The sequence below is a fragment of the Rousettus aegyptiacus genome, unplaced genomic scaffold (assembly GCF_014176215.1).
Source record: "Rousettus aegyptiacus isolate mRouAeg1 unplaced genomic scaffold, mRouAeg1.p scaffold_m13_p_16, whole genome shotgun sequence".
NCBI lineage: Eukaryota > Metazoa > Chordata > Mammalia > Chiroptera > Pteropodidae > Rousettus > Rousettus aegyptiacus.
The window spans coordinates 8,278,129-8,294,548 of record NW_023416291.1 but is presented as its reverse complement, the minus strand read 5'-3'; the positions used below and the strand labels follow the sequence as shown (position 1 = coordinate 8,294,548).

At 41.4% G+C, this 16,420-nt stretch overlaps 2 protein-coding genes across 2 annotated transcripts in view; both read left to right on the top strand.

Annotated features, from left to right (window-relative positions):
- The window catches only part of LOC118612506, a 244,737-nt gene that overhangs the window by 140,104 nt on the left and 88,213 nt on the right, over nt 1-16,420 (top strand). The window lies entirely within an intron of this gene.
- Nucleotides 8,567-13,489, top strand: PABPC4L (poly(A) binding protein cytoplasmic 4 like). Its single transcript, XM_016155813.2, has one exon. The coding sequence runs from the start codon at nt 8,638-8,640 to the stop codon at nt 9,748-9,750; it is 1,113 nt and encodes a 370-aa protein (XP_016011299.1). The 5' UTR covers nt 8,567-8,637; the 3' UTR covers nt 9,751-13,489.

The following is a 16,420-nucleotide window of genomic DNA, read 5'->3' as shown; positions in this document are numbered from 1 at the left end:
ACAGTTGTTTAGCATGGAAAGTTCAGGAGCCAAGGCCATCGCCTGACCTCTTCGATAGACTGTCCAGTGATTTCAAGGGGAATGGCGCTGGAATGGTGGTCCGAGCCATGTGGTAGAGAATTGGAAGACAAGGCAAGTAGCTAAATTTAAAATAGTCTCATGGTCCGGTAGCAGCGTGCAAGGGCGTTTTTCTTCATGAGCAAGGCTCCGGGATGTTTCTGGGAAAGTCCATTATGCGTGTCCTTCACTATGCCTCCTAGAGTCTGAGACATTCTCTGGGTACTTAGGCTGTTACTCTCCTGCCTCTACCACGAAATTGCAGCGTTCCATTGCAAGAGCTGCAACCTCACCCTTTCCCCAATATCTCCTGTTTGCACCCAGACCCTCATGCATAAGGGCCAAGTTCTCAGAGACGAGGATATGTTTATTAAACTTGCAATAGCCATATATGCACTATTTTAATTGGCATGGACCAAAAGAGAGGGACTTGGTGAGTATACTACTTAATACAAGTAATATTAGGAGTGTACTGCTGACAAATGACCGCTGTTCTTATGACCCAGGTTTGTGCTGAGCTAATAAGTGTATCCAGGTGGTTGGGTTAGAATAGAGCATTAACCCTTTGTGCCCCTTTTGGCCAGGCTACTGCTGGGAAGGCTTACTAACCGGTCCAGCCTGGTGTGGACGTCAGGAGAAAGAAAAAGCAGCATGGTCAGGAATGGGTGGGGCGGGATGCTACCTACTCACAGTAGGTCTATGTGACCCACCCTCTCGATCTTGATCGTTACCCAGAAAATGGCCGGATGAGATGATTACTTTCGGGGAACAGTCGCAAGCAGTGATTAAACTCTCTGACTAAAAGGTGTGGACCAGGAACCATTGAGGAAGGTAGAATTAGAATAATTTTGAGTTGATTTTTAAGAAGGACATTCTTTAATTCTCCATAATCCCAGATGTCTGGGGTCAGCGCAGAGTATGGAAAATCCATCGAACACCTTGGTTATCAGCCCATCGTTTAGTGGTTTTTGTGATGAAAGGCAATGCAAAGTCAAAAGCATGACAGTGTATCCTCAAAGGCCATGATGATGCAGTCGCCGTGGTGCAAAATGAACTTGAACAGCAACACTGTAACCTGAGCATATGTCAGTGGTTGTCGGGTTGTATTAATTACTTCAATAGGGGGTAACCCCAATATAGGTTTCCAAGAGTGGGTAGGACTCAATGCAGTGTGACTTTTCTCCAGAAACACAGCGATGAAATGTAAGATATGATGATGGCCACGAGCAGCAATAATGGTAATTTGAATGTTGAAAGTTCAGTCACCAGCTTGATTACTCTCAGTCTCCTGAGTGAGAATGACTCAACATTGGCACTTACATGAGGGCCCCAGACGTTTCGATAAGGAACAGCTATTTATGGCCGTAATTCAGCGCCCCTACAGAGGGTTGTCCTTAATCTGACAATTTGTAGGGATGTACAAGCACCTAACACATAAATTCCTGATGTAAAATCAGTCAAAAATGGTATAATGAATTGTCTCAAAAGACCCACCCACAAGGTCCATTTGGCTTCTCTTCCCTACTGAGGACTGTGCCCAAATTCTATCAGTTGGATTTGGACGCTCCCTCCTTCCAAGAGGTCAGGTATGATTGTACCTGGGCATCAGTATCCAACAAAACAGTTGAAATTTGACTGTCTCCCTTTCCCTGAGCATGCTTGAACAGGTCTATTTGACATCTGTTTTCTCTTTGGGGCCAGGGAAACCTTGGCCTAATCACTAATTATCTTTCTCATTAAAGTGACTGCAGTGGAGGTGCAGATGGAGAAAAGGATCAGATGCACATAAGAAAAGCTGCTCCTTGCCATAAAATAAGGCTCCCCGATCATTATCAGGTTCGAGTCTGTGATGGTGGTTTGCGATTCCAATGAAATGAGTTCTGATGTTCTCGGCCCATCCACAGATCTTTATCAGGCGGGGTGTTCCCACGGACTGGCGCTGTCTCTTTCAGCCCGGGGGCACTTATTCAGCGATCACAGCTTGTCGGGGCTGCTGGATTTGTGTACCACTGTGGGCTTGACTCTAGAGTAGCTTTTTAAAGAAGGTCACCTTAATCTGAGGCACTTGCTGCTTCTCCATTGTCATAATATCTTTTAAGTTTTAACCTTATTGTAATACAAAAATTGTCTAGGGTAATGGGGGTTGCTGCAAGAATGTACATACATTTCTTTGAATCAGTGATTTATTCCTCAGTAACTTACCTTCCTCAAGGCCAGTCAAGACGGTAAAGCATGAACTGGTCAATGACTCATTTATAGTTTCCCACAAGAGTTCTTCTGTCTCAGGAAAATCTCCAAAGCCGCAGCAGTCAGTAGTCAGTGAAAAATGAGCAAACTGGAGACCCTTTACTCTGTCTCCAAATGAATCTAAGCTGGCAAGATAGACATCAAGAGCAGTGGAGCCAGGAGAGGTCAAAATTGTTGTCGTTCTTCCTTAACGGCCTTACTGCACACTCACCCCAGCCTCGTCTACCGTGACCACCAGCCAGCGTTCCTTTGATCTGTCTTTTTAATGCCTATCATGTCACGGATTCTCTTCCTTTTACATTCAGTGTAGGTACCAGGCTCTGTAGCTATTGCCCGAAGCGTCGGCACGGTCTGCCAGCCTGGGTTAGTCTCAGCATTAGCCGCCGAAGTGAGATGGGCACGAGGCTGGCTACGTGCTTCGAGAGGAAATCGCTGCCCCGGAGAAGAGGCTGTAGCAACAAGGGCACCATTTGGGCAGCTGGCTTTGTCTCTGCTTTCTTATTTTTGGCCAGAAGCCATCTCTTCAGTTCCTCCTGATTAACAGGCAATACACTGAAGAGCCATTTTTTGCCCAATAGATATTATTTGGTCAAGGTTTTTTTGCTACCAAATCCCTTAGGTTTTCTTTAAATCCCATTAATGTGCCCGTGAGGCCCTTAACCTTCCTTTCTAGAAATCTGGTTCTGTATCAGGATCCTATTCTCATCATCAAAACTGTCAAGATCTATGAAGAGTCTGAGAGTTTACCCTACTCGTAAGCTACATTAGCTCATCGCAGCTTTATGGATGCTGGGAAAATAAGCAGTGCCTCCTGGGTTAGAGAGAAAGACTTTATTACTCAGAGAAAGACTTTATTCCTAGCACATTAACGTTTTTTTTCTGACAGTTCCCCAAGCCCAAATTTCCACAGAGTGATGTGTGGAAGTTCAGGTAACACCTGCACCCACAGCAGTTTGCATAAGAGGAGAGTAACCAGGTGCCTAGAGAACCCGACTATTGTCTAATGGACAGGAGGCGCACCTGCTCTGTGCTCCCAAGAGAGGCAGCATCATCTCTGCCTTGCAAGGCTCTATCTGCACTTTACTTCAGAGAGAAACACTCTCTCCATCTTCCAAAGCCTTTTTCTGTAAAGCATTTAAACCATGGTCCAGAACAAAGGCCTTGAATGACTTTATTTACAAGATGTGCAGAAATGTGAGAGAACCATCATAATCGTCTGCCAACATTCTAAACATGTGCTTCGAGAACTATTCCTTGCTAGCTCTTATTTCAGGCGTTGGGAATATAGTGGTGACGATGTCAGACTCAAGTTTTGCCTTGATGGAGCTTACACTTTAGAGATGGTGGTGGTAGTAGTGATGTAGCGTGCACGCATGTGTGTGCATGTGTGTCTGTCTGTGTGGGGGGAGTGACAGATAATAAAAAAAAAACTAGTTATGTATGTGGTAATGGGATTGGTATAGAGGGTATCACATAGCAAGTGGCTAAACACAGCCCCTGTGTGAGTAGTGGGTCCAGCAACTTGGTGTAACAGCAAGCGTCAGAAAATGCAATCCCATACCAAGGCAAGAACTCAGGAGTTGCTACTTGAGGGAAAGATTTCACATTCAAGACAGAGGTTAGCTAACTTCAGGAAAGAAGCCATTCACCAGAAGACCTTTTGGGTATTTGGAATTCGCCAGTTGCAGCTAGAAGCTGGCATCCGGCTTCAGAGTTGTTGAATCTTAAAACACTGTTACACAGTTACAGAAATGGGCCTGGACAGGACACAGGCAGGTAATTGCCCACTCTAAACCGGTACCAGCCTGCTCACGCTACTTAATAAGGCCCCTGCAGGGAGATGCATGAGGCGGGAAGAGAATGAGAAGGAGAAAAGCAATGATACCTAAGGGACCACGTCCCAGTGACCCTGTCTGCCTCACAGCACTTCCTCTGCTGCCTTGACTCTCATAGATCTTAATGCAGAGAGTCTTCAGGTCAAGCCTGTGGGTCCTGGGGTACTGTGTTCTAAGTAGGAATTTGGCTGACTAATGTAGGGGCCGAGTGAAAACTAAAACAATGAGCAGGAAAAGATCTCTGTCTACAGTAGAAAACAGTTCCCCATACTGGGGTGGGGGGGGTCAGAAAATCATTCCATGTGAATGACTAGTAATGAGATGAACATCTCTGTGGAAGATGCTAGATCTTCCCTGGCATGAAAAGTAAAGTGATAGCCCCCCATCCCGCTCTCATCATCAAGGTCAGAGCAAATCGGACTCGCTTTTGAATGGCACATGGGTCCCATTAAGAGAAGGATGCTAGCCAAGAATGGGATTCCTGAGCCCTCACCCCCAGTAAGGTGAGGAGGTTTTGGCGTAATAATACAAAGCACTTGTGTTACGGCGGGTGACCAGCACTGATGATAGAGAGTCTGATTGCTTTGTCGAAACTAACTCTGCAGAGTCTGAGAATACAGGGAGAACGGTTTTCCTGGCTTTGACAATGTGGGACAAACAATAAGATGAAGCCGGAGTTCTGGGGCAAGGAGAAGAGGCATGAAGGAAGGAGCCAAGGTGACCAAATGAAGGGTGTTTGGGCACCTGTCTGAGAGCAATCAGAATGGAACTTTAAATACATGTTTCTGCAATGCAATACAAATATTTCACTTAGATCAGTTATTCCAGTAGCTCTCATCTAGAATGAAGTCCATCCTCAGCCTAGCGTGCGAGGCCCTCTGACGTGCTAGCCTCGTCTTCTCCTCCCGTCTCAGCCACTGCCTTCTTCACACCGCGTACTCTGGCAACAGTGATGCTGGCTGATACCAATATCATTTATTCCCAAATTTCCCCACAGTCCACACAAAGACACCAAGTCTTCTTTACTATCATCTTCTTTGCTTTTTTGATGCTTATAGGAAAAATTAATCATATTTCTTCTGTGCTAAATTTCTATCATTTATTTTCGTTTTTGACTTTACATCGTTTTAAAATTGTCATTTTGGTGGCTTTTTCTAGTAAGAGCCATCAAACTTTTGAGGAAAGAAGCCATGTCGTATTCAGCTATATTGCTATAACGCCTGCTATTTTTACTTATAAATGGTATTTTGGGTTAAATCAAACTTTTGATCACTTATGTACGAATAATCAAACGTGACTTATTGAGACAGAGCTGTGTCGGCCAGCCGGATGCTGAGACACTGAGTGTGGTTTGTGGGGAGGGAGCTGGGCTCTGGCTCCGTAACAATTCCCTGAAAAACAAAAGCTAAACACTCTTTTTCCTTCTGCCTTTTTTTTTTTCTCGTAAAAGCAAATACCCTCTTGAGATTTCTTGTGGTTAGAAAACACAGGTACTAATGTAGGTCTTTTGTAAAATGAAGTGACGTAAAGTGAACTTTCAAAAAGCGGTGGAATACCCGTGTGTATGAATAAGTTAAGTAAATCGTTTCAGAGAAGGAAAAGTAATCCATCACCTGAACTATTAAGGAAAAGAATATACTGAAGAAAACGGAGCCGAAGGACGATAGAATTTGATAATTATAGGGAAAGGACATATATATATTTTACCCCTAAAGTGTATTTTTTAAAGGATCAAATTCATGAGCATATGAAGCTGATGAAGGATTAGCTTGACAGAAGATAGGTGTAGCTAGGATAGGATTGATTTTGCAGTCTTGGAAGTCATCTATTATTTATTTTTTACTAAAATCTTATGAACGAAATGTTAGTAAAATTATTCTGGTAGCAGAATTCAAGATGGACTAGCATACAGAAAGACTAGCATATAGCTAGAAGAAGAAGAATACATGAAACGTGCAATAATACACAAGGAAATGGGGCAAAGGGAGTGGCAATGGGAATGGGAAAAAAATGAGCAAATATAGCAAATAAAAGACATCCTCGATTAAGAAATTACTGAATGAACGCAACTGCCAAAAAGATGAGATTTAGAGAATTACAGAGCGGGTAGGATTGCAGGTGTTTCAACGTGCTTGCTTCGTTAAAATACAAAAACAAAAACGATGAGTAAGTAGGAAGGAGCGTGATTGGCGGTCATTTAAAGCTTGAGGTTTGTACCTGTCGTTGCATGTGAATTGATTCGAAACAAGAATATAGGACCACATTTGGAATTTGGAAACTTCTTCAGTTTTCACAAACGCTGAGTGAACATCACACTAAGATAAAATGAAAAACTCATGAGTTCTTGGCATATTTTGGTATCTTGCTATAGCTGAATACTGTACAAAGAACGAATGTGCTCTTAGGCATTTTTGAAATCTCGAGACAAAATTCTCAGGAAATTTACACTTAGGAACTTTTTTTTTAATGTCTCCAATATTGACTGTGATGACTGCTTTTGTTAAATCAATGCCAGATAGTGTGAATTTTAAAATATGTGCTAGAACATTGCCGATACCCATCAATGGTATCCTCCAACTATGTTAGCGGTCTTTCTTCCGTTTCTTAAATCACAACCAAGAAGACCTAGGTGAAGAAAAGATCACTCAATTTATTTTCTTGAACAACTGATCCTACAAGAGCAATAGATATCAGAATAAATTTAACAAAAAAAGTAATGATTAATTTGAGTTTGGATTTTATGGTGCAAATCGTGCTCCATATTTAGTTTTTAATGTCAATGCATTATCAAAAATGAATCTCTCTGAGAGAGAAATACATACTTTTCTAGTCTTACATTAGAAACGATGCCACTGTGGGGGCGCCGGTCATTTAGCCTTAAGCCTTGATAGTCAGGGCAGTTCAGAGACCAACAGAATTTGCATCACTCAGAAGCTTATTAGAAATGTAGAATTTCCAGTCCATTCCAAGGTACTGAATCGGAATCTGCTTTCAAACGAGATCCCCATGTGATTCTTATGTGATTAAAGTATGAAAAACACTAAATTAGCCTTATATACACCGGTCCAATTCAATTTTGCAGGTAATATTCCTTAAGATGCATTATGATCCCTATTTTAAGGTTTTATGTGAATGCTGTTAACGAATTAAGTGCTAGAAGAAATGAAACCAATGTTACTCAAAACCTATTCAGTGCTCTATATCCTTAGACAGTTCCAAACCTATGAATTCCTTTAACCCTTACAGTCCTCTCTTAGATAAGGGTCAATATCTCCAAATCTCTGGTCAGGGAAACCAGCCTCAGTTTAAATACCTTATCTGTTCCACACAGTCGATCCATTCCATAAATGGGGAGCATCCCATTTCTGCAAGCCCCGAGTGAGGCCTGCAAGGAAAATGGGCACGGTCCCCACGGTCTTGGAATTGCAATAGATTGTAATAAGACAAACACTACGAAATACAAGGTAGTATAAGTTCTAAGAGGGCAGCTTAGACTTCGAGGGGCTGTTTAGGAAAAACATATTTGGAAAAAGCATCTAGACTGATGTCTGAGGAACACGTTGTTTGTAAATCTGGCTCTGGAAGAAAAAAGGTGCGTGTGTCGTGTTTGAGAAGGGGAACAAGTAGCAGTGGAGGCTGGAACCTGGCAGGAATCCTGCAGAATTTTATAGAACGAGGTGCTGATGTGGGAACTTGCCCGGAGTGGAGGGAGGCGAGGCGGTGACAAGCCCCAGGCGCCTTGGCGAGGCTCCACTGGCCAGACCCGAGCCCAGCCCCGCGGGCGGGTGGGTTTCAGGGCCACTCCCCGGGGCCGCCTCTCTCCGCCGAGTCGCCGCCTCCCGCCTCCCGGCCTGGCTGCCGGAGAGGGGTGGGAAACGGGTGGCCGGGGCGGGGGGAAGAAACACATTCCGGAAAAAAAAAATATATATATATATATATATATATTAAAAAGCGCGCAACCCGCTCGGCGGCGAGCGCGCGGGAAGTTCGGCGCTCGAGTTCCGGGGGCCCCTCCCGGCCCGCCGGCCGCAGCCCGGTGAGCCCCGGCCCCGCGCCGCGTCCCCGCGCCCCCGCGTCCCCGCGTCCGCCGGTCCGTCCGCCCGCGCCCGCCGCGCTCCCGGAGGCCGCGCGAGCTGCGTGTCCAGACTGGCGGGGCGGCCGGGCCCCGGCGCGGCGCCCGCAGCACCCGGCCCCGGGAGGCTCGGCCCCGGCCGCCGCCAAGGCCACTTGTGGAGCGCGGCGCCCGGCGGCGGCGCCTGCGAGCGAGGCCTGCGCGCTGCGGAGCCCGCCGCGGCGTGAGCCCGCGCGGCCCCGCGCCCCCGGGCCCCCCGGCCCCCGCGCCCCCGGGCGCCGTCGCCGCAGCCGGCGAGGGCCCCGCCGCGCGGGCCCCAAGCGGCGCCCCCGAGGCCGCGCTGAGCCCGGCGCGAGCGCGGGCCCCGCAGCCGCCGTCGCCGCCAGCGCGCCCGGGGCCAGGCCCGCGGCGGCGGGGAGCCCGGAGATGAGCGTGGACGCCAAGTACCGCCAGGCCTCGCTGTACGTGGGCGACCTGCACGCGGACGTCACCGAGGACCTGCTGTTCAAGAAGTTCAGCGCGGCGGGGCCCGTGCTGTCCATCCGCATCTGCAGGGACCTGCTCACGCAGCGCTCGCTGGGCTACGCCTACGTCAACTTCCTGCACCTGGCCGACGCGCAGAAGGCGCTGGACACCATGAACTTCGACACGCTCAAGGGCAAGCCCGTCCGGCTCATGTGGTCGCAGCGCGACGCCTACCTGCGGAAGTCGGGCATCGGCAACGTGTTCATCAAGAACCTGCACAGGTCCATCGACAACAAGGCGCTGTACGAGCACTTCGCGGCCTTCGGCAAGATCCTGTCCTCCAAGGTGATGAGCGACGACGCGGGCTCCCGCGGCTACGCCTTCGTGCACTTCCAGAGCCAGGCGGCCGCCGACCGCGCCATCGCGGCCATGAACGGGGCGCTGCTCAAGGGCTGCAGGCTCTTCGTGGGCCCGTTCAAGAACCGCAGGGACCGGCAGGCCGAGCTGCAGAACCGAGCCAACGAGTTCACCAACGTCTACATCAAGAACTTCGGGGACGGCATGGACGACGAGAGGCTGAAGGAGATCTTCGGCCACTTCGGCAAAATCCTGAGCGTTAAGGTGATGACCGACCCCCGCGGGAAGTCCAAAGGCTTCGGCTTCGTGAGCTTCGACAGCCACGAGGCTGCGCAGAGGGCCGTGGAGATCATGAACGGCAAGGACTTGAGCGGGCAGCCGCTCTTCGTCGGCCGGGCGCAGAAGAAGGCCGAGCGCCAGGCCGAGCTGAAGCTCATCTTCGAGCAGATGAAGCAGGAGCGGTACCGGCGGTTCCGCGGCGTGAAGCTCTACATCAAGAACCTGGACGACAGCGTCGACGACGAACGTCTCCGGAGAGAGTTCTCGTCGTTCGGCTCCATTAGCAGAGTCAAGGTGATGAAGGAAGAAGGACGAAGCAAAGGCTTTGGCCTCATCTGCTTCTCCTCTCCAGAGGAAGCCACGAAAGCGATGATTGAGATGAATGGCCGTATTTTGGGCTCCAAGGCCCTCAACATTGCGCTGGCCCAGAAGCCCTAGGACAGCCCCGCGGGAGCAGTGCGTTTGGGATCGCGCCCTGAATTCCCCGCGGTCAAGTTCACACCCCACCTCGATGGCTGCTTAGCTTTGTAAACTGCGTGGTAAAAGGTTTTGTTTATAAAGCTGTTTTTTTTTTTTTTTTTTTTATCGTTATTGTGGGTTTTGTTTTGGTTTTTTTTTGTTTTCTTTTGGTGCAAAAATGAATCTTAGAAGGTCAGTTCATTTTGCAGAGGCACATCTTTTTATTATAATATATTTTTTTTACTGAGTTTGATGCATTCTTCATAACGATATGTATAATTACATATATTTTTATTAGACATTTCGAACCACCTAAAGTGAGGTCATTCAGTTTATTGCGTATTTTCTTATTTAATAATATTGCTAGCTTTAATTTCATCTATGACAATATGCTCAAAGTAGTTATTTTAACTAAGCATCGCAAAATCATTTATTTTTGCAAACAGATTTTCTAATTTCTCATCTTTTTTTTAAAGAAACCAAAATTTTAAAAGTTGCTAGTACAAATTCAGTATCTAATTTCATTCTGAATTAATGTTTAAAGTACTAGTAAATAATTGAATTCCTTCTAAATTTACATCCTGACATGATTGTTTTTCCGATGGCTGAAATTAATAATGGAAGGTTTTAATGTTGCCTACAAACCTGCTTTAAAGAGTATTTTGCTGTTCTTTCCATCAGGTGCTTGCTAGTTATCAAAATTGTGACTTGAATAGTAAATCCATAACTTCTACATTCCTTAAGTTAGAAGCCTGTATCAGTTCAGGTGACGACAAGTTGGCCTAGTCTTAATGCTCTTCATACACATACAGCTTGATATTATTATGCCTTAAGTTTTTGTCAGATACCAGTATTGTAAAAGTCATATGTAGAGAGAACATAGAAATGCTGCTTAACAGCTGAGTATTTTCGTGTCTGTTTTATACTGTTTGTGTGTAGTGATATTGTCTCAGGGTTCAGAAAAGTAAAAGTTGCTTTATTTTTATGAACTCTTGTCTCCTCTTATTAGACTGTGAGAACTGTGTAATGTTCACTTCTAGCCTTGAATAATCAGAGGCTCACTAATTGCTTTTCCGGTAAATTAAAGTGACATCACTTAGCCTGTTGACCAGCATAATTTTGATTTAGTTTCTGCTCTCCTGCCTTTTCTCTACATGCTTAGCTCTGTTTAATACCTTTTAAGGTCTTCTTATAGTGACTTATTGTGTGCTCTTTGAACTCCACTTTGAAAATAGAGGCAAGAGTTGTGTATTTACATTTAAATAAGTACTTTTACATTTCTGATTCACTCATACCAAAGGTGTCTAGAAAATGGTTTCGTTGTTGCTATTTTAATGTTTACTCTACTTAGTTGTTTTATGTAACTATATAGTCAAAGCTCGTGTCTCATATATTACCAGTGCAAAAGAAATAGTATTTTTTGTGGCAATACTTTAGCTATGAGAGAATGAGAAAAAGCTCTTTCTGTTTATTTTTGTATAAACTATATGTATATTAATCACACATTTTCTAAACTAAAGTCTCTTCTAGATAATGAAAAACATTATGTACAATGGAAAAATATAGCAACATATATTATGCAGACAGCTCTACTGTTAAAATTTGTTGCATATCTTCCCCCATTTTTCCCCTCCATATATGCATAGATAATTTAACACAAATAGAATCACATTATAAAACTTGTTTGAAATTGCTTTCTTTTTTTTTTTTATTAAAACGATTGGGGTGACATTGGTTAATAAAATCAAATAGGTTTCAAGTGTACAATTCACTAATACATCATATGTATATTGCATTGTGTGTTCACCACTCAAAGTTAAATTCCCTTCCGTCACCAGATATTTTACCCACTTTGCCCATATCTATGGTCATAGTGGCATTGTCCACAGTGATGAAGACATGGAAACAACCGAAGTGTCCTTCGATAGATGACTGCATAAAGAAGACGTGGTACATAGGTACAATGGAATATATTACTCGGCCATAAGAAAATATGAATTTGCTTTCTTGAGCTGACAATATGTAATAAGTCAGCTTTCAAATCCACAAATAATCATTTGCTCATAATTTTAATGACCTTTATCTTTCATTTAATTAATTGAATTTCATTTAACAAATTTCCTTTTGATACGGATTGCCAGGTTGTTCCCTTTATCTTTTTCCCTCTATCATAAACAACTTGGAGATAAACATTCTTGTAAACTCATGTGTGCTGATATAGCCATTTATTTTAAGGAAATAATTCATTAGAATTAGCGTTTAAAAGGACAGCAATTTAGAAAAAATAATTTGAGGAGGTATCGCCCAATTGCTGTTCAGAAAACTTAGGCCATTTACATCTCCCATCTTTAGCGTGCAGGACTGGCCATTTCAATCTACTCCAAGAGCAAGAGACTGTAAGTTGTTGGCCAATTCAACGTCATGTGTGAAAAATATATCTATTTTATGATTACTTTTTTTTTTTAATTACTACTGAAGTTAAATGGCATTTTTTTGCATTGGGTATTCGTTTTTTCATATCATGTGTTAATGTTTCATGATCTTAGTCTATTTTCAAATTTATTTTTTATTTATATGGATGTTAGAGTTCTTTACATATTAGGACAAAGTATTAGACATTTTTCCCCAATATTCTCAGATCATTTATAGCTTTAAAGGTAATTCTAAAGCTAAATTTTGAAACTTAAAATTTTCAGTCTTTTACTTAGATGACATTGATGCTACATTTCAAAACATTTTGAACACTTCAAATATATTTACCCCCAGACACCTTATCTGTATTGCCGCCTATTACCTTCGGAGTTTCAATATTATTTAAACAAAACTGTGATCTATAGAGTGTCTTATCTATAGACTATAGTGGATCTTTTAAAATTGTCTTGCTTTTCAGTCTTTAATAACATGTTTTGGTAAATACTGATCAATTATAAGAATGTGTGTGAAACTCATATGCCAACTCTAATTCATTGGCTCCCTGAATCACTGTATTGAGAAGTATTTACCTCAAAAGCAGAGAGTTTTTAAGGAAGGGTACCAGGTAATGGGCCTGTGAAGTATAGTAGACATGGTAAGCTTTGACATCTCTTTCTGGATAATCTGTTCCATCAGAATGTTCAAATATTTGAACAGTATTTCATAATGCTTGTAAATGGATTATCAAGATAATATCAGGGAACTGTGTTCTCTCACGTGCACAAAGAATTAATGGGATATAATATCAGATGTCTAAATGAATTGTAGCTGTAGCTTCATGGCACGATAATCTACCATTTTAGTAGAAATTGCTTATTTTTAATATTTACCATAAGAATGACTAAGTCAATTTACAAAATTACATGAGCCTGTGGATTTTCTTGATTAATTAAATTTTGTTCACTGTAAATTTTATGTGTGTGTGATATATCAGGTCATCCTAGCTGGCAGCAGAAGATCATTTTTTTCAAGTAAGTTTAGTCTTTTATGTCTTAGTGCCTTGATTAAGTACAAAGAATCTTCACTTTTTTGATGAGCATTCCAGTAAAAGCTAATGTACTTGGACATGCCTTGAGTTAATGCTTCTATTCTCACCTTCCTCTCCCCACACAAATTGCCTAGTTTGTTGTGTAGACTCCTGCTTGCATGCACAGCTAATCGTCGTGCCTTTTAACATTTTATTTTTTAATTGTTAAGTGGAAATTTATAGTTGATAAGAATAAACGCTATTTAAAGTGGTTTGGAATCAGTATTTGATGTTCTTAATATTTTTATAAATCCATATTGAAAATATCAAATAAAGTAATCTCAATGGTGAAGACATGTCTGAAAATAATTTCTATTTATTTAATTTTTAAGTATTTCTGATTTTTTAAAGATCATTTCTCTTAGGAGTAAACTAAACGCAACTTGCATTTTTTAAATGAAAATATGCATATTCATGTTTTAAAAGACAAACTCTCATATGAAATAGAATGTCGCTTTAAAGTTGCTCATCAGTATGGTACCATGATTGAGAACTGATAATATAGAAAAAATTTTCATGAAAAATAATTGACTGTGTTAAAGACATTTCTGAATTTAATTGTTGAAGCAAAATTCAGCAGGCATGTTGAGGATTTAGAATTAGCTTACGTGTATTATATTTGAAAAAAAATATGTCTCATAATTAAATTTTGAAAAAGAAGATAAAAACATTAGGTGGAAAAGAGAATTTGTTAAATCTACATTTTAAAAAGCAAAACAAATAGGCTCAGGATATCTTTGGCTTCAAGTAACAGAAATTTACCAGCTCACACTAGAAAAAGGAATTTTCGCTAGCAAGGTGTTCAGACTTAAGGTCTCTTCAGGCACAGTGCACCAGGACTTCTGGACCGGTTGTCCTGGAGCCTCTTGGCTCTTCCCACTCCATATCTTAGCTTCGTCATCAGGCAAATGGCAAGATGGTTACGACATATTATGTCGTCACACTGAGACACAGCGACATTCAGGGGATGCCCTTCCCAGAAACCTTTTAACTTTACGCCTCAGTTCTCATTTTTCATTATTGGTTTAGAGATTCAACAGGAACTGCCACTAAAATTGAGGAAGGAGTCAGCTTTTTAAAGTTTTCTGCAAAATGGGCTTTTTATGGGAGGAAAGAAGAATAGCAATGGATATAAAGGTATACATTTCTAAACTCGGGATATTTTTCATTTTTTACATCCAAGTCTGAATTTCAGCATTTAATATATTCTTTTTACTTTTGCTTACAAGTAGATTTTAAAATCACATTTTCTTCCTATAGTTTGTAATGAGTCAAACTTGTGATGTTTCTCTATCTCGAGTTGTACAATCCTAGAGGATACGTTATACCATACATTCTGTATAAAATTAAATTCACTTTTGTTTGGTAATAGAACTCATGTTTTTACATATTATATTATTTTAGGTCTAAATTAGGCATCTACTGAAAATTATAACTAAAAATGTTAGATTCAATTTAGTCACCCAATGGATTTCCACCAAAAATAATTATCAACAGGTTACTAGTGCTCAAGAATATTTCAAAATGAATCTACATTTAATAAGATCTTAGTTTCTTGAGTTTTAATTTAAACTAGTCTAAGCCAAATATGTTTCTGTGCATGTGAATATTGTATGATTGCACCACCAGAGGGAAGGGCCTCTTAATTTACTATGTATATCACCAACTATTCTGATATTCTATATACAGAATTTTAAAGGAATAGTTCCTACCCACAATATATGCATAAATCTTGAGAAAAATCTGAAAAGTTCTAGGCATACAAAATGAACCCAATATATAAAAATAACCACAAAGATAAATTAATAGGTGCTCATTTTCTTTACTAAAAAAATATTATTAGGTCCTTTAGTACATTCAAATTATAAGAATTAACAAAATTGGACTTAACCAAAGGTTTTCTATATATATATATATATATATATATATATATATATATATATATATATATATATTTTGTTCTATATTACACAATGGTGATACAACCCTCATGCATTTAACCATACGACATGTATTTATATAAAAAATTCAGATATACAAAATTCTGAGAGTGACAAACACTTGCATATGGATTTGTGAAGATCAGATTATTTTGCAGGGTTGCTAAGAGGAGATATTTGTAGCTGTGCATTGGTTCTATCTCACGGTCATGTCTTATCTTAGAGCCCACAGAACGCCCTTAACCACACTGAAGTTCCCCTGAATGAAACAATCGACTCCATCGAGCAGGAATAGAAAAACAATCCTCTCAGTGGCGTTATTTGCCAAAGTAGAGAAAATGCTTAGCTTCTGAGAGATCTAGGCAGTCTGTAGAACGATACTGCAGCAGGTTTGTTAACCTGTTTATATTTGCATCACCTTAGATCTTGCAAATATCCCCAGTTTGAAGTTCTGCCAAATATTAACAGCACATATGAGCTCCAAAGGCAATGTCACTGAAATGGGCGGATGTTATTAAATTTTATTTTCATTTTTGCATAGAGTGAATATTGGTCATGATTCATTGTGCCGTGTGTATGTATGTGTTTTTTAAATCAGTATTTCCAGTGAGTTTGCTTATCTCAGGCAACCGTATCTGACAGTCTGTAGTGAATCACAGTTTTGATTTACATTCCATTTTATCTTTGTGCATGTGCCGGTGGCATACCAATGCACCCCGGTTTTGACGTTTTGCCAGTCCTAGTTCCTTGAAGTTAAAGTGAGGCTTTATAATAGTAATTCCAGCAAATCTTTGTTAATCAAAGAAGTACCTCAATTTGAATGCAAGCCAAATCTTAGAATTATAACTAGACTGTTTTGACACATCATTATTTTACTGAATTACTGAAATGATAATCTAGTATAATTCAGCTCTTATTCACTAATATTTCATACACAGTATTTATACAAGTGACATTGATGTTGTATAGATTACAATTGGTAAAAAGCAATTGGTACTAAGGTTGTATGGTGATTACATTTTCAATTTAACTGAAATAGTAATGACAAATGTAAATTTGATGATCTCATCAGTTTAAAAACCTAACGGTCTTTCTTTACTCTTAAAGACAGGAAGTGGGGTGTGAACCTTTACCATGGCCCTCGGAGACTTTGTATTCCTTGGTCTCTGTGTATTTTTAAATTTTTTCTTAGGCTCCTATTCCTCAACAT